This window comes from Rhinolophus sinicus, chromosome 5, assembly GCF_057876585.1.
Source record: "Rhinolophus sinicus isolate RSI-liver-muscle chromosome 5, RSI-T2T, whole genome shotgun sequence".
NCBI lineage: Eukaryota > Metazoa > Chordata > Mammalia > Chiroptera > Rhinolophidae > Rhinolophus > Rhinolophus sinicus.
In genome coordinates, this window is record NC_142505.1 from 78,716,381 (window position 1) to 78,734,983 (window position 18,603).

Genomic DNA, 18,603 nt, shown 5'->3' on the forward strand with positions numbered 1-18,603 from the left:
GTCTAGCCCAATAGGGAGGGGAAGCGATTCTATTTTTGATGGTACCAAGAAAAATACTCCCCACATTAGGTTCTTCTAAGCTCTTCCGAAGCCTCTAAGCCTTCAGATAGCAGGGGAGACGGCCATTCTGATTGTCAGACCACCCCAACCCCAAAACGCCCACGTACACCCTGCCTCCATCTCACCCATCACACAAAGCCAGGGAGGCCAAACAGGATGCTTGCTGGCAGGCTGCCCACCCCCACGTGGCCAGGTCGTGTGAACCCCAGGTTGGGGCCTGCCTGGAGGTGTTTGAAGGGGCCTCACCTTTCTGAACATGTCAAATGTTCTAGGTACCATCCCTTCTCCAGGTGAGCACATTCCTGCCTACACATCAGTTTATACTTTGCTTTTGCATCTCAAAGGCCTTTCATCCATTCGGTCAATAATTATAGAGCACCTGGTCTGGCACAGCAATATAGGCTCAGGATAGGCATTTGGGATACAACAGTGAGAAATCCAAAGTTCTCTGCCCTCAGGGAGCTGGCATTTGAGCAGGGAGAGACGGGCAGTAAAAACAAATGTGGTAAGTTAATAGATGAGAGCATCTTAGAAGTGAAACAGAAGCCAGGACCAGGAGTGCTGCACACGGGGTGGGGCGGGGTTTGGACCGAATATCCAAGCAAACTGGATAGTCTATTAGCCAGGGTTTTCTAGAGAAGCAGAACCAACAAGTAGTATGGATGGATGGATGGATAGATAGATGATAAGCACATTTATTATAAGGAATCAGCTCATGTGATTACAGAGGCTGAGAAGTCCTATGATCTGCTATCTATAAGCTGGAGGTCCAGGAAAGCTGGTGGCATAGTTTTAGTTCAAGTCCAAAACCTTGATAAACAGAGAACCGATGGTGTTAGTCCCAGTTTGAGAAAACTGATGTCCCAGCTCAAAGCTGTCAGGCAGAGAGCCAATTCTTCTTCCTCTGCTTTTTGGCCCTCAGTGGATTGGATGAGGCCCCCCCCCCCCATATTGGGGAGCACATCTGCTTCTGCTTTACTCAGTCCAATTCAAATGCAATCCCATCCAGAAACAGCCTCACAGACACACCCAGAAGTAGTGGTTAGTGAAATATCTGGGCACCCCATGGCCTGGTCAAGTTGACAATTAACCATCATCGATAGCTATAGCCACGCTATGCCAGCCAGGCAACCAAGTTCAAGGATCCCTTAGGTCTATCGCCCATTAGCTTCTGCACCCCAGCCAGACACTGCGCCTGGCATGAGGTGGGTGCTAGCTGAAGGCCTTTAGGTGACTAGATGACTGTGTTGACCCCAGCATTTCTCTGCTTTGTCCCCAGCGGGTCTGCTCCATGACCTGCTCTTGGCTCAGCTCCCAGCACTTTCCTCTCTTATGTATGAACACGCCCACATCATCAACTGGACCCTCCAAACTGCTGCCTTCTCCCGTTTCGGGTACGTGGTTGGTTTCTCAGGACCCCAAAAGCCTTGGCAGTGCCCTGAGCCTCCCTTCCCCAGTACTCGCAGCTAGGGTACCACAGGCATGCCGTTAGCCTCCCCTAGTAGCAACCCCCAGAATGTCCCCACACCCTTCCTAACTGCATCCTGGTCTGTCCCCAGGCACAGCTGTGAGCTGTCAGCCATTCGGCCCTTTGACAGAGTTTGTAGCTTTCTTTGTCCTGGACAGCAAGATGGGAATAAGCACCTGGAGACCAGACTATCATCTCTTTTTTAACATATTTATTTATTCCAAAATAAAGACAGCATTTTAAACAAATACATATTTTTTAATTTAAAAATTTTAAACAACTATGACAACTGATTTTGATTGCGAGTGGCTCACTTGATTTTTAAATTGCAACAACTTAAGGAGAAGGCCTTTAAAATTCAATAAATAGAATAAATACTATTTCATCTTCATACACTGCCTCTCATCCTTTGTTTCTGGAAAGTTCCCAGGAGACTCTTCAGAAATGTCAGTGTGTTGCCTGCTGTGGTTTGGTTGCATGGCTGTTCACAGGAAAAAAACTGTGGGGATAAAAGTTAACAAAGACAGAGTAACTAAAACTGTGTGGAGCCACCCTTCCCGGAGCCTGGTGAGGGGTGGGGGGTGCAGTGGGGAAGGACGTGGATGAGGAGAACCAAGGCTAGCATTTTGTATAGACACATAGGGGGTTGTCTTTGTGGTAGGATTTCAGGGGACACCACCACCACCACCACCACCACCACCACCACCACACCTAGCTCTGGGGACCAAATCTCTTCATTAGAAGAGAGCTTTTCTTGGGATTATTTGAGTTGACAAATTTTGTTATTTTCCTTTTTGGTTGTCCTTTCAAGGTCATTTTATAGCATAATAACAAAGAGCCAGACTTTGGGGTCCCATAGATCAGAGTTTAAATCTCAACTCTGCCACTTATTAAATATGTAGCCTTTGATAAATTAGTTAACCTCGCTGAGCCTCAGTTTTCTCCTCTATAAAGTGAGGGTGATACATCTAACAATTGTCCCTAAGGTAGGTACTCAATGAAACAGTATCTATTAACAGCACTTAGAACTACATGCTGTTGATGGCAGAAATGTACAGTTAAGTAGCTGAGTGCAGGGCTCTCTGCCTTCTGTGGACTCAGGTGGAGACGCCAACGCTCAGTGTTCCCTCTCCTCCCCTTCCCTCCAAGGACAGGGTATATGCTGAAAAGAGAATGCACTGGTGGGGCGTTTAGGGCAAGCAGCAAGCTTTCACCCAGATCCAGATGTGTTTTCCTTTAAACGCCTCCTTAGCCAATCAAAAACAAATCTTTACCTTGCAGGCCACAACATCCACTCAGCTGGCAAATTGTATCACTAGGGATATTAGTGTTGTGGGGGCTATTGCCCTGACTTTCTAGATTTTAGCTTCTCATTACAATCAGATAGATTTGTTCACTATTCGATGGATAGAGAGCAGTAAATGGCCGCATAGGTATCAGTGTTTTTTAAAACTAGGGGGGAACAATGGGCTATTGGGACAAATCTCACTTTAGTTCTATTGCTCTGATGAAAGTTCTTAGATGTCTCTTCCAGAGCTTGAACTACCAAAGACACCATTATCATCTGTTCTCGTTCCGATCGAGTTGGTATTGACATTCACTTAGAAATAACTAAGCAGAGCATATCACAGATGAAAACCAACTCACCAGACACTTGTTATTCTTCAAGACTTCGACGGTTTTTTTCACCCGGTAGAAAATCAGAGGGAAACGTGTTTTCACTGTGGTGTTCGTCATCTGTGACAGACCCTCCTGGAAGCATGGCGTGGTGCAGTTGTCCTGGTAAATAAGAAGATTTATGATGAGAAACACTCAGAGGGTGGCGTGGGGAAGGAATCACAAAAAGAACGCTTTTAGAGACTCTTAGTTTAACCAACCTAACCTAAACTGACATTATTTTTAGTCAGGTCCCTTGCCAGTCTAGGAAATGATCACTATTTGAAGGTGAGGCCATTTTTCTACAGGGACACTCCCTGGAGATTTCCGGTATGTTCCATCCAGGGAACATGAGGCCGACGGCCCCTGATAAACAGCCAGTTCTGAGTCTCCTTTTCCAAGGATGCTCCCCTGCTCCAAGTCTTGAAATAGTGAGTTTGAAAGTACAGGGAAGAGAAAGTCTTTTCACACCAGCCTGATGAGATGTGCCCGTTGAATATAGTCAGTGTTTTCCGCAGTAGCTAAAATCATGGACTATAAACCAAGGGGATGGGATGTGGTATAATTGTGTGGTTCTGCCTTATGCTAGTCTCATCTAATGGGTGGATCATGATGGGGTATGATGACTGACCTCAGCTGGGGTGAGCAGCTCAGATTTTCCCAGGTTTTGCTTCAGAGAGAGCAAAGCAGGGCCCCTTGGATAAGTTCTTCCTCCCCACTTTACCCAGAAAGTTCCTGTTGCGCTTGCTCTCAGCCAAAGTGGGCAACAAACTTCTGGAAGCCATTTCCAGTTCCCCTCCCCCCACAACCTCAGCCACTCTGTCCTCCCAGAGGGAGGCCACCCTAAATCAGCTAGGTAGACAGGAAGGGAGGGAGAAGGGAGGGGAAGGAGAAGGCAATGCGCACAGATAGTTTATTTCGAGGAAAGATGCAGAGTTGTCAGTTTATTTACATTGTTTTGCAATCTTAGTTATCAGCATATGAATTAGAAAGCAATGTGATAGGCGCTATATCATGTTATAGTCTCAGTTACAGTTTGACTTAATTGTTCGCTAATGACCATTAATCTAAAAAGACATTCAAAGCTCTTCCTTAAATATAAAAAACGTTCAAACTTCTCAAGGGGCATAAAACTGACTAAATACAAAAAAAATGTATATAATATAACATTTGAAGAGCCTGGTTTTAAAAGGAAATGCTAATCTGTAACGATCGCAATTAAGTAACACCTGTTCATTTAAAAATATCAAATAAAGAAATTGTTTTTACTTAAAAATTTAAAAAGAACAAGATTACATTCTTTTACTATACTTACAGAAGGAATGGGTAGACACAAACAATTGGTCACCTGCAAAAGAGAAATTTCAAAGTGAAGATTCCAGATGTGGAAATTAAAATTAGTTTGGAAAGTTTTTAAAAGAGCATTTACTCACATTGCCACTGCAGCTGCATTTTGAAGGTGGATCTTTCTAAAGTAGATAGAGAGACAAGAACCCGTAATGGGCAGTGTGTTTTTTCATCCTCCTAAGAAATTCACTTAAATTTTCAATGGCTGCCTTTCCTGCTGACACCTCCCTCTGCAGCTTACCTGTAGGTTGTCAATAAGGTGCCTGATGTCCTTGATCCCTACCAAGGTCAAACACCCCTGGCCGGCCACCGTGCAGAGGAGAAGGGCAGAGAGGACCACGGTTGGGAGCATGTTGACACAGGACTGGAGCTTGGCCTGCAGAAGTCTTCAAGTCGAGTGGTATTTAAAGCTCCCTTGCAAACATGGAAAAACCCTGACATCAAACTGATACCAGTTGCCCACTTTTTCTCTGTAAGTTTGGGCCACTTGAATTGATAAAAAAAAAAAAAAAAAAGATCTATACACATACTATATCAAACTGAGTCACTTGGCAAGACTGCGTTACACTGTCTCACAAAATATCATTCCTCAGAAAAGATGCTTTTGAAAAAGCTGGGTACTGAGATGCTGTAAGAGAAGTTAAAGATCTTAAAACTATGTGTGTTTTTTTTTTTTTTTTTTTTTTTTTTTTTTTTTTTTTTTTTTTTTTTTTTAAGGCAGAGATTCTGGTTGTGAGAGTTTGAATACTTTCCATGAAAGCCCAGGGCTGTATTTTCCCTTTTTCACTTTATTGGAAATGCTGATATAATAGCCAGTCACAGGTGTTCTAGTGAAGGAGGGGTTGGGGTGAGGGAGAGGATGGCGGGGAGGAGGTAGGAGGATGAGAAATAGTGTAGTTTCCTGAGTGGTTCTGTTTATCAGTGTTTTTTGCAACCCAAGTCTTTGCAAACTGAGTCTAGATATTGCAAACTCAATCTTTTTTTGTTAAATAGATTTTTATTAAAATGTAGCTAACATACAATGTTATATTAGTTTCAGGTGTATACCACAGTTACTTAACATTTACATACCTAAAGAAGTGGTCACCATGATTAGTCCAGCCACCATCTGACTCCAGACCATGCTACCGCAGTATTATTGACTGTATTCCCTATGCTGTACATTACATCCCCATTTGCTTTCTTTGCTATTTGTTTGCTATCTGGAAATTTGAACCTCTTATTCCCCTTCATCTTCCCCCCCCTTTTTAATTTTTCAATTATAGTTGACATTCAATATTATTTTATATTAATTTCAGGTGTACAGCACAGTAGTTAGACATTGATATAATTTAAGAAGTGATCCCCCTGACGAGTCTAGTACCCACCTGGCACTATGCATAGTTACTACCATATTACTGACTATATTCCCTATGCTTTACTTTACATCCCCATGACTATTTTGTAACTACCAATTTGTACTTCTTAATCCCTTCACCTTTTCTACCCATTCCCAATGCCCCTCCCATTTGGCAACCATGTTCTCTGTATCTATGAATTTGTTTCTGTTTTTTTTCTCTTTGTTCATTTTGTTTTTTAGATTATCCACGCATAAGTGAAATCACACTGCGTCTGTCTTTCGCTGTTTGACATACTTCACTCAGCACAATACCCTCCAGGTCCATCTATGCCACCACAGGTGATGAGAATTCATTCCCTTCCACAGCCGAACAATATTCCATTGTGTATATGCACCACCTCCTCTTTATCCATTTATCCATCGATGGACACCCAGGCTGCCTCCGCATCTTGGTCATTGTAAACAGTGCTGCAATGAACATATGGATGCACATGTCCCCACAAAGTAGTGTTTTGGGTTTCTTTGGATAATTACCCAGAAGTGGAATTACTGGGTCCTTCTTTGACACTTGTTACAGACTTTGTTTTAAAGTCTATTTTGTCTGGTGTAAGTATTGCTACCACAGCTTTTTTGTGTGTGTTTCCATTTTCATGAAATATCTTTCCTATCCCTTTACTTGTATGTCTTTTGATCTGAAGTGAGTCTTTTGTAGGCAGCATATGTAAGGGTCTTATTTTCTTATCCATTCAGCCACCCTATCTTTTGATTGGAGCATTCAATCCATTTACATCAAAGTGTTGATAGATATGTAGTTATTGCCATTTTATTTTATTTATTTATTTATTTTCTTACAGAAGTCCCTCTAACATTCTTTGTAATACTAGTTTGGTGGTAAGGAACTCCTTTAGCTTTTTCCTGTCTAGAAAGCTCTTTATCTGTCCTTCAATTCTAAATGATAGCTTTGCTGGGTAGGGTAATCTTGGTTATAGGTCCTTGCATTTCATCACTTTGACTATTTCCTGCCAATACTGTCTGGCCTGCAAAGTTTCTGGTGAGAAATCGGCTGATGGTCTTATGGGAGCTCCCTTGCAGGTAGCTAACTGCTTTTTTCTTACTGCTTTTAAAATTCTCTCTTTGTCTTTAACTTTTGGCATTTTGATTGTGATGTATCTTGGTGTGGGCCTCTTTGAGTTCAGCTTGTTTGGGACTTTGCACTTCCTGGGCTTGTATCGCTATTTCCTTCACCAGGTTAGGGAAGTTTTCAGTCATTATTTTTTCATATAGGTTTTCAATTCCTTGCTTTCTCTCTTCTCCTCTGGTACCCCTATGATGCAAATGTTGTTATGCTTGATGTTGTTCCAGAGGCCCTTTAAATTCTCCTCATTTTTTGGAGTCTTTTTTCTTTTTGCTCTTGTGATTGGGTGTTTTATGCTACCTTATCTTCTAAATTGCTGATTTGATTCTCTGTTTCATTTAATCTACTCTTGATTCCTTATAAGGTATTCTTCATTTCAATTATTGTATTCTTTATTTCTGACTGGTTCTTTTTTATGTTTTCTATCTCCATTTTTTTGTTTCCTATCTCTTTTTTTAAGTTCTCCCTGAGATCACTGAGCATCCTTATAATCAGTGTTTTAAACTTTATCTGGTAGGATGCTTGTCTCCATTTTGTTTAGTTCTTTTTCTGGAGATTTGTTCTGTTCTTTCTTTTGGGACATGTTTCTCTATCTCCCCATTTTGGCTGCCTCCCTGTATTTGTTTCTATTTTAGGTAGGGATGCTATGTCTCCCAGTCTTAGTAGAGTAGCCTTATATAGTAGGTGTACTGTGGGGCTCAGTGGCACAGTTTCCCTGGTCACCAGTCAGGTGCTCCGGTGTGTCCCCTGTGCAGGTTGTGTGTGCCCTCCTGTTGTAGTTGAGCCTTGGTTGCCTTTTGCACATCAATGGGAGGGATTGACCCTCAGGCTGATTTGTTGTGAGTACTGGCCGTGACTGCAGTGGAGGAGCTGTGGTTCAAGGGCTAACCCTACAGACTTACAGAGCAAGGTTCACTTTAGCAGGGCTCTGGTGCCTGCCCAGTCTGCCCTTTGGGTGTATCATCCTTGGAGGCAGCCAGGTGATGCTGCAGCTTGGTCTGAAGCTGGCCACTGAGTGTGCCAGCCCCAGAGCCTCCTGAAAGGGGACCCATTGCAGGCCAAGTTCAGCCACAGTCTGTGCCCTGCCCGGGGCCATCTGGAATGAGCCACAAAGCAATCTGCAGATGGCTGCCACCTGCACAGTACTTGGAAGTGCCTTTAGAGGCCAAACCATGAACCAAGGTTGGCTGTTGCTAGTGCCGGACTTAGGGCTGCTCAGCCTGAGGTACAGGACATGCCAAAGCCAGATGATGCTTGTTTGGATTTTGTGAACCTTTGAGAGATTTAAGGAAAGTCCACAGTATGAGACAAGACAGGCTGTTGATATGGAAAAGTCATTGGAAGTGGCTTGAGTGTGCCCAAAAGTTGGATGGGGTGGGGTCTAAGGAAATCGCTAGGGCACAACAGTTGAATGGTGTTAGCCAGGTTGTTGGAGAATCCGATATGGCATCTGCCTGCATCTGCATGCAACGAGGGACAGGGCTCAGCAAGGAAACAATAGCTTCCACCAGCACCTCCATCCAGGAGAAAGTTGCCCCACCAGCACTCATCCTGTAGCCAGACAACTCAGTTCCTCAGCACATGTATATCCCTGGTGACTTTTGAGCTGCTCTCCCAGCACTGGAACTCAGAGTGAGTAAGTCTGTCAGTGATAAGTTCATGTGTGGGCCCTTTAAGAGAAGCACCTAGGACTGCAGCTGCCCTTGTCTCACTCAGCCACTCATACACTTTTGGTGTATCATCTTTGGAGGCAGCTGAGTGATGCTCCAGCCCAGTCTTAAGCTGGGCATTGGGCCTGCCAGCTCCCAGAACCCCCTAGAGGGGACCCACTGCAAGCCAATTTCAGCCACAGTCTGTATCCTGCTTACAATTTCCACTGGTTTTCACAGCCAGAAGTTATGGGGACTTTTCTTTCTGGCACTGGAACCCTTGGCTGGGAAGCCTGGTGTGGGGTTGGGACCCCTCGCTCCCTCAGAGAGGACCTCTGCAGCTGAGATATCCATCCAGATTTTTAATGGTCACATGTGGGTGTGGGATCAGCCATTCTATGTCTCTGCCCCTCCTACCAGTCTTGAGGTGACTTCTTCTGCATGTCCATAGTTGTGGGGCTTCGGTTCAGCTAGAGTTAAGACTGAATGATGGTTGTTCTGTGGTTTAGTTGTAGTTGATGTGGTCCTGAGAGGAGGTGAGCACCACGATTACCTACTCCACCACCTTGACCTGAAATCGTGTAACCTCAGTCTTATTATACTTTATTCCAAAATCTTAACAATATCTTTCATGCCTAGGGCCAGATACCCTACCTCATACAAATGTATCTTTGTGCAAGTATTCCTTTGAACAACTGCACCACACCAACTGTAAGCACAAGAATACAGCAACACTGCCTGTCAACACTGGCTTTGAAGATGCCTTCGAATCTTTAGGGAAGTTATATAGCACTGTATAACACCAAGTAAAAGTTCAGTGCTTGAAATGGGATAGCAGCTAACATTTATTGAGCACTTACTACATACCAGTCCCAATTCTAAGCACTTTATGGGAATTAAGCCATGTAATATGTACAGCCACCAAATGAGGTGGGTACTAATTTGTCATCCCCATTTTTTCCCTTTTAAAACATTGTCTGTATGTCAGCTTTCCAGCCTTTGATGAGGCTGTTCTTATCATTGTGAGCCAGAAAGCAGTCTCATTGTCACCCTATGAGGTAAGTATTATGACTGTCCTCATTATTTTGTAGATGGGGAAACTGAGGCACCAAGAGGCAAGTAATTTTCCCAAAGCCACACAGCCAGGAACAACAAAATTTGTATTCAAGCCTGAAGTCTGGCTCCCAGGTTCAGCTCTTAATCCTCTGGCTTTTCTACTTCTTGGTGTGTTTTTGGTCTGCCTCTCCCACCAGGTATGTCTCCAGGTATATGGCCCAAGGTCCTTGTGGGTCTAGTTCACCCCTGTATCCTCAGCATGTAGGAAGGTGCTAGGAACACTGAATGCATGTTGAATTAAAACATTAATTTGAAAAGTAGTTTTTGAAATAGCAAGAAAGGTGCACATATACTGAGATTTTATAAGGTTTCAAATCTAGTTTCTAGGGTATACATTTAGAGGTGTGTGCATTTAAGAAAACGTATATTTTACACACTAGAGACTGAAAAGGTGGGGGTTCTTTTCCTTAGTACTTTGAGCTATAGTAGCCAATGCGGACAAACCCATAAGATTTTCTCACCGCTACTATAAGAGTGTGTGGCAATATTGTTTTTCTCATTGCATGCTGTTCCTTAGGCGTAATGAGGGATTGTTGGTGTTTGACTACACTATAGGAAGAGGGATATCTTGGTGTCAAACAAGGTAAGAATAAGTTGGCTTTTTGCCAAATTCCCCAAATCCGCCTGCAGTTCTGACTTCCATGTCTGTCCTTTGCAGGCGTTAAGGAGAAGCTCCAAAGACCTCCCAGCTTATGGCAAACACTTTGATTACAGACTCTGGTATCGACACCGTTTTCTTGCTAATGCAATGTGTGATTTAGGGAGGCAATGTGCCCAGCCAAACACCCACTTTTTTAGCCTCTCTTACTGCAACAGGTGGCCATGTGACATGTTCTGATCACTGCCATGTCTGTAAAATTCTTTTGCTTTCCTGGTAATAGGAGAAAAAAGTAGCTGAAACCTGCCCTTACCCCCTACTTCAATTTGGCCATGGATGTGCCGGCAGGAGCTTCCGCAGTAATCTTACAACTATGAAGGAACGGACAGGAGAATTCCCACAACATCAACACTAGCACTTTGCATAAATAGAAAAAAAAATCATAAAAACCAATAAAAGTAAAATCATAATAAGCGTACAACAGTGGTACTAAATTCTAGGTAGTTACCTCTAGAAGATCCTGGGCCTGAAGATTGTGGACCTTGAAATTCGGTAAAAATGGAAAGCTCTTATAAAAATTGGAAGTTAGCATGTGCAGGACAGATGTTAAAGATATGCTGACATCAGACTGAATCTTTCCCCTGACGTCACTGGAAGATTTAAAAGAGACTTGAAAGGGTAATCATCTTCTCACCATGTGAATGAATATTATTTAAAGACGTGTGTGAACCAAGAAAATCATTTCACATGCCATCGAATATGCTTGCCACACTGAGGGAACACTATGCCAGCCCTCTCATTTTACAGGTGGGAGCCATACCCAGAAAGAAAAATGGGCTTGTCTAAAGCCATGTCTCTAGTTACTAGTGGGGGGCTAGTACAGTGCCGTGTTTAAGACATCAGACTGCCTGGGTTCAAATCTTGCTCCTGTCACTTGTTAGCTGTATGGCCTTGGGCAGGTTACTTGACCTCTCCAAGCCTCCATTTCCTGACTGTAAAACAAGGATGAGGATATGGAAAATGCAGATGGGGGTGAGGCAGGGATGGGGGTTGGCTTGGGGTTGTTGTATAAGGCCTACCTCAGAGGATTCTTGTAAAATTGAAAAGAAATGTTTACTCGGTGCTTACCGTGGATTCAGCAGCTTCAGGTTGAACTTTGTCAGGGCAATGCCGTCTAGTTTAAGAGTCAACAAACTATAACCTACTTGGGCCAGATCCAGTGTAAGGCCTGCAAGCTAAGAATAATTTTTAACCTTTTTGAAGGGTTGTTAAAAACAAGACAAAACAAAATTAACAAATGAAAACAAAGAACAATGTGTGACAGAGACTGAATGTAGCTTGTAAAGTCTAAAATATCTACTATCTGGCCCTTTATGGAGAAAGTCTGTCCAGCCCTGGTTTAGTTCCCACACTGTTCTCCTCCTTCTCAGAAGACGGCATCTATTATCTTCCCTGCCCGGGAAGGGTGGCGCATTCTGGGTATTCAGGGCAGGCCTCTGAACGAAAGGGAGGGGACTGGGGACCCTGGAGTCATCGGCTGCCAGAGTCCCTGAGGTGCAGGAGGTTCATCGTTTCCTGTAGCCGTCTGGGGAGTGAGCTTGATGGCCCCATGAGCCAAAGGTCTTCTCTTGGTGTAGCCAGGTAACTGCCATCAGTGTATCCAGGGAGGCCCTGGTTTTCTAGGTTTTCTCCTCACATATTGAAGTCAGGAGAAAAGTGGGTGAACTAACATTCCCTTCTCCCTGGGCCGAATCCTGGCCTGACCAGCTTGTCTTGGGTCACGCACCCTCCTACCCATCCACAAAAGCTGGCGCAGGAAAGCTGCTCAGTGGACACTGGTGCTCCTTGGGCAGGTTACCTAGCCCTTCCAAGCATCAGTGTATCACCAACACTCACACACATGGGAATTTGGGGTGGATCACCTAGCCCTACCTCATGGTAACACAGCAGCGTTCCACTTGGAATGCTTCCTCAGGAATGCGCCACGTTTCCATTTGGAAACTTGGTCTGGTCTGTCCCTCTTTCCACCCTCCAGTCTTGTTGGTTTCTTGCTCTTTCCAGCATCTAGGCCTTTGCTCTTGATAAGCTCTGCCTGGAATGTTCCCCCTCAATTCTTCCATGTACAGTCTGTTCTCATCCTTGAGGTCTCAGCCCACATGTCGCTTCCTCCACGGGGCCCTCCCTGATGGCAGTGATCACTGCAGTCTGCGTGATTCTTATTGTTTATTCCTCCTAGTGGGGTATGAGTTCCACAAGAGCTGACACGACAACTCATTATTGTTCATCATTGTATTCCCAGGGCATGGTCTCTCTTAAATGCCCAGGAAATACTGGTTAGATAAATGAATGACAAATAAACTTAATTCTGTAAAAATGTATTAAATGTATATTATTTATGAAATGACCAATATATATTAGCAGTGGATCAGTAGATATAACAAAGAAAGAGTAGATGTAACATTTTAAAAACCTGAGCAAGGAAAGCATTTGCCAAGTGATTAAGCAATGAACAATATCAACTCTCCTGTTGTGTAATCCCTTGAGAATTTTGAAGTGCTTTCAATCTCTTCTCCCTTTCAATTTTTATAGTAACTGCATGAGGAAGGCATGTCAGGTGTAGCAACTCCAACTCTACAAAGGATGAAACAGAGAGAGAGTTAGGTGGCAATTCTTTCCAATTCTTGCCCATTTCCCCATACACTCAGTTATAAAAAAGAAAAGAATGAAGAATATTTAAGTGGTAGTTCAACAGTTCAAAACACCATTAGAACAGCAGATGTTTATCTAGGCAGTCACGAACTTTTGAGGTTTAGCTTCTAGGATTTCTTTCACTATCAAAATGCAAGTATGCAAATGATCTCCTACAGAGAAAATACACTAAGCTCAGAAATTAATTACTCACCTATTTTAAATATCAAGAAGATTGGAGAGGGGGATGCTTACCTAGATTTAGTGTAGATAACATATTTTGCAATAGATGACAAAAGACAATATTCAACCATTTGTTTTGTTCCAAAGATAAAGTTTGACATTTTTATTTTGTGAAAAAAACCCATGTGTCATTTTTTTTCCCTAGATTATTTATCTAGGAATAAAACAAAATAGTAATTTGTTCTAGGAAGCCACAGCACCAAATGACATACACACACACAAAGACACTAAGTTTCTAGGTAAAACCCATTCTGCCTTTTTCTCTAAACAGCCAAGAGATAACTAGTTATAAGAATCTTCGAGCACTAATTTCTTAAACAAATAGTTATCTCTAGGTCGGTGTTTCCCAACCAAATGGGATGGGGAGGCCCCGCTGGATGCGCTGTCCTCTCTACGGGGGCTTCTTCCCCAAGGAGGGTGATTTCTGCCCTGGACCTCTCTCCTTGCATCTCTCCTAAGTGCATTCTGGGTCCCAGGCACATGGGGGCTCCTGCTCCCTGTTTGGCTCCCACACAATTTCCAGAGCTCCAGACTTAGGATCTTTTCCTCTCCCCCACTTCCACTCCTCTTCTACTCCTCCCCATCAGTGAAGAACCAACCATCCAGGCCATCCTTGGAAATGGAGTTTTCACACCCTTCCATGGACACAGCCCACATTACCTGAAATCTGCCCCTATATTTGATAGAGACTATGGGACCCCCTTTGCTGTGGCCAATTTATTGGTGTCCATCTAATTAAGAAAGGATGACAACTCCTGTTCTGGATCACAGTGGGGAAGGCCGTAGAATTTGTTGAACCCTTATTATATGCAAGACAACGTATTAAGTACTTTATATATGTCATCTGACTCAGCCCGCTCAACAATCTTGATTAGCCCCATTTTATAGATGTGGAAATTGGAGCTCAGAGACGCTAAACGATTTGCCATAGTCACACAGCTGGCAACTTGAACTGGGTTCATCTGACCTCAGAGCTTGTCCTCTTGTCTGCTATGCCATATAACTATCTCCGTTGCTGCTGACGCAACAGTAAAGCCTATGTTCCAAGTCCACTTAATACAATCTGAAATCAAAGTATGGCCTTGGCGCTGGGGGAGGTAGATTGTAGAGATGAGCTGTATTGGTTTCCTAGAGCTGCCATAACAAAGTGCCACAAACTGAGTGGCTTAAAGCAACAGATATTTATTCTCTCATAGTTCTGGAGGCCAAAATTCTGAAATCAAGGTGTTGGAAGGACTGGAAGCAGCCTGATCGCTGCAGAGGTAGCTGTTGGGAAGAGATGGCGAATAAGGCTGGAAGATTAGAAGAGTAGGGATGATTTGGCCACAAATCACAGAAACCCCAGTTAACACTTGCAATAAGAAAATTTACCATCTCACAAAACACTGAATCTATGGATCAAGTAGCTCCAGGGTGGTGGGGGGGTTAAAGGTGGGGGACCAGGACTCAGGCGCCTCTGTCTCTCTCTGCGTAGGCTTTGCCCCAGGTTGCCTCCCCTGGTGGTTGCAGGATGACTGCCTCAGGTCCAGGTCTCACATCCAGACATGATAATATAAATTCTAGATTTGAAATTGATGTCAAGCATTTTTAATGCTTTCAATTGTAACACTTATTACCAAACTGCTCTCCAGAAAGTTGTTCTAACATAAAACTGTATAATTTATAATACTCTCATTATTCAGGTTTAAAAATGCCCACTTCTGACACCCTTGCCAACAGGTTTTTTATTAACCTTGGCCAGTGTGCCTGGCACATAATAGATGCTAATGTATATTTGTTGAATTAATGAATTATTGCTTTTTTCTATTTCTTCATTTCTGAATTACCTGACTGGGCCCAGTTTTCTGTTGGTGTATTGACCTTTTACTTATGGAGTTCTAAGAATTCTTTGTATATATTTGTTTTTCATATATATTATTTTCCTCTATTTGTTCTGTTTGTAGTGTTTTTTGGCTGCGTAGATATTTTTGTGTGGTCAAATACATAATATATTCACCTCTATTTTTCTAGACTGTTATTTCATTTTAAGCGATTAAATCTTTAATCTTTGGAGTTTATTTGAGGGTAAAAAAATGCAGTTTTTTCCTTTGGTAAGCTTGGTCAATATCATTATTAGCTAAATATCTCTTTAGCTCCCTGATTTGAAATACCACCTTTAGTGAAAGGATTAAGGAATACAAATTAGTAGTTAAAAAATAATCACGGGGATGTAAAATACAGCATAGGGAATATAGTTAATAATACTGTAACAACTACGTATAGTGCCAAGTAGGTACTAGATTAATCGGGGAAGTCACTTTGTAAATTCTATAAATGCTGAATCATGACTCTGCACACCTGAAACTAATATAATGTTGAATGTCAACTGTCATTGAAAAAAATAAAAAGAAATACCACCTTTACTGTGGACTAAATCTCTGATTTTGCTTAGCTGTGTTTCTGAACTCTCTGACTGGTTCCAGTGAGCTGCCTGTTTATATTGGTGTTATGGTTTCATGATCTTCAGTTTCTGTAGCTCTTTTGTATGTCTAACTATATGGTTGGGAACGTCGATCTGTCTCCTATTACTTGTCATTTTCAAAAGTGTCTTAGATAGTTTCAAACATTTATAGGTCTAGATAGGCTTTGGAATCCTTTCAATAAGTCACCCCCCAAAAAAAAAGTCCTTTTGGGATTTTAATTGGGACTATGTTCAATTGAAATTGAATTTGGGAAAAATTGGTATCTTTAAAAATTGAAACTCTCCATCCAGGAAGATGATATATATCTCTCTATATTAGCCCTTTTTTATTTCCCTCTATTCAATTTCATAGTTCTTTTTTCATAAATAGTTTTATGCAGTTTATTCTTAGGTTTACCTATTTTTTTTCAACAATATTTATTGAGAATTTATTATGTCCTGGGCATTGTTCTAGGCTCTTGGGATAAAGCCATGAACAAACCAAAGTCTCCAGTCTTGGGAAGCCTATATTCTAGAAAGCAGAGAAAGGCAATAAACAAATAAACAAATATATTGGTCATATGTCAGGTGGTGACGAGTACCATAAAAATCAAAAGCACGTGAGGAAACATGAGTGGTGGAGGGTGGGAACTATGTTCTTTAAGGTGGCCAGGGAAGGCCTCTCTGATACGGTGATTTGAGTAGAGGCCCAATGCAACTGAGTGAGTGAGTCAGGCAGGTAAATTGGGGAAGATCATTACAGGCAGAGGGAACAGAAAGTAGAAAAGGCCCTGAGACTGGACTGTGTCTATCATGCAGGAGGAGCAGCAAGGAGGTTAAAGGAGGCTAGTGTTTCTATAGCAGAGTGATTGAAAAAAAACGAACAGAAATATAGAGCAAATCATGTAGAGCCTTATAGGCAATGAGGAGGACTTAAGATTTTCTTAGGTAAGGTGGCAGCCGTTGGAAGGCTTTGAGAAGAGGAATAGCACGCTCTAACCTGTATTTTAGAAGGATTACTCCGGCACAAAAGTGGGAATTTTGATCCCCCCTTACAGTTAGGATACTATTGAGTTACCTGTGTAAGAGCTGATGGTGGCTTGGACCAAGGTGGTATCAACAGTCGTTGTAAGGAATACTCAGAATCTAGATGTCTTTTTAAGGTAGAGCCAATAAATATGTTGATGGGAAGGATAAATGATGGGAGAGAAAGACAGGGGTCACAGATGACTCAAGGGTTTGTGGCCCAGGCGACTGATAGAATGGAGTGGTCACTCACTGAGATAAGGAAGAGTGGAAGAGAAACAGGTATTGGGAGGGAAGAGTCGTGAAGAGTTCAATCTTGTTTAGGACAGGTTTAGTTTGAGATGCCTAGTAAGCATCCAGGGGACATGTTGAGTAGGCAGTTGGATATAAAAGTATAAATTTAAAAAAAGAGATGAGGTGTTCTCTATTTTAATGGCTATTGTGTACAGGGTTCTACTTTCTAACTGGTCATGACTGTTGTATAGCGATAACAGTGAGCTTCTGCTGTGTAACCAACAACCACAACTCCTAATGGCATGCGACAATCATCATTAATTACTAACACATCATTTGCTGGCCTTTCTGCGCTACCCAGAGAGGGGTCCACGTGGCAGTGTTCTGGGTTCCCGTCATAACTTAAGAGGAAACTTGCATGATGTCCAGAGCCCTCACTCGAGCCCTGCTGATGAAGCAGGGGGATATTCTCAAATTCCTTGCAGCAGGAACCACTTAGGCGGCACCCACTTTGACTTCTAAATGGAACAGTGCGTCTACAAAAGGAGAACGGATGGCATCTACGTCAGAAATCTGGAGAACACCTGGGAGGAGTTTCTGCTGGTGGCTTGTGCCATTGTCGCTATTGAAAAACCGGCTGATGTCAGCGCCATATCCTCCAGGAACACCCGCCAGCAGGCTGTGCTGAAGTTCGCTGCTGTCCTTGGAGCCACTCCTACTGCTGACCGCTTCCCTCCTGGAACCTTCATTAATCAGACCCAGGCAGCCCCCCGGGAGCGGTGAGTTCCGGTGGTTACTGATCGCAGGGCTGCCCGCCAGCCTCTCTCAGACGTGTCTTGTGTTAACATACCTACCATCTTTCTCAGGAATACCCTCTCTCTGCCATGCGAACATGCCATTCTGGGCAACAAGGAGGCTCACTCTCGGCCCAAGCACTGGACGCTGGGCCGGGAAGCACTGCGCATGTGTGGCCCCTTCTCCCATGAGCACCCACGGTGGTCACACGTGATCTCTGCTGCCACCGAGACCCGGAAGAGGCTGAAAAGCGAGATCAGGCTGCTGCTGGAAGGGCATTGACCCGGGAGGAATTTCGGGGTGGATGTACTGCTTCAACTTCCAAATTTACTGCTGCTCAGCCCGAGGTCGCAGGCTGGTTTGAAGGCACAGGTGCCCGCTGTACCTCTTCAGTGGTTCCCCGCTCCCCGCCCCCCAAGACTCCAGTGCTCAGCTGCCCCTGAGGACTGATCCGCAGCTAATGGGTAGGAACAACCACGGAGTGGTCTTAAGCTGTTCTTCCACAGACCCTTAAACAGAAAAGTAAAATCAGGCTGATGGAAAATAAGCAGTTTCTTGCAACAACAAAAAATTTATTTTCTCGGTAAATTAAGTTTTGATAGAACTTGGCCATAAAATATGGGTGATGACTTTTGGAGGTTGATTCTTCAGCATTTTCTGTTGAAGAGAAACAGGGCTTCATAAGTCTTTGTAGCAAGGTGGTTATGAGTGCAGACTCTAGCTGGACAGTTGCTGCCACTTATAACTATGACCTTGTGCAAGTGACATCTCTGTGCTTCAGTCTCATCTGTAAAGTGGGCTAATCATAT

General features: G+C 43.2%; 1 protein-coding gene and 1 pseudogene across 1 annotated transcript; one reads left to right on the forward strand and one right to left on the reverse strand.

Annotated features, from left to right (window-relative positions):
- Positions 1–1,916: 1,916 nt before the first annotated feature.
- On the reverse strand, positions 1,917–4,883 carry IL9 (interleukin 9). Its single transcript, XM_019740205.3, has 5 exons — positions 4,773–4,883; positions 4,618–4,653; positions 4,500–4,532; positions 3,176–3,307; positions 1,917–2,027 (listed from the first exon to the last, which is right to left on the reverse strand). Exons 1-5 carry the CDS (start codon positions 4,881–4,883, stop codon positions 1,917–1,919), a joined length of 423 nt encoding a protein of 140 aa, XP_019595764.2.
- A 12,534-nt stretch (positions 4,884–17,417) lies between these two features.
- Positions 17,418–18,244, forward strand: LOC109451743 (small ribosomal subunit protein uS2 pseudogene; annotated as a pseudogene).
- Positions 18,245–18,603: the final 359 nt, after the last annotated feature.

Coding starts and splice junctions, on each gene's coding strand:
- IL9 (XM_019740205.3), bottom strand. CDS start 4,883: ATGCTCCCAACCGTGGTCCTCTCTGCCCTTCTCCTCTGCACGGTGGCC. Junction 4,654..4,772: donor ACCTTATTGACAACCTACAG/GTAAGCTGCAGA, acceptor TATCTACTTTAG/AAAGATCCACCTTCAAAATG. Junction 4,533..4,617: donor AATGCAGCTGCAGTGGCAAT/GTGAGTAAATGC, acceptor TCTCTTTTGCAG/GTGACCAATTGTTTGTGTCT.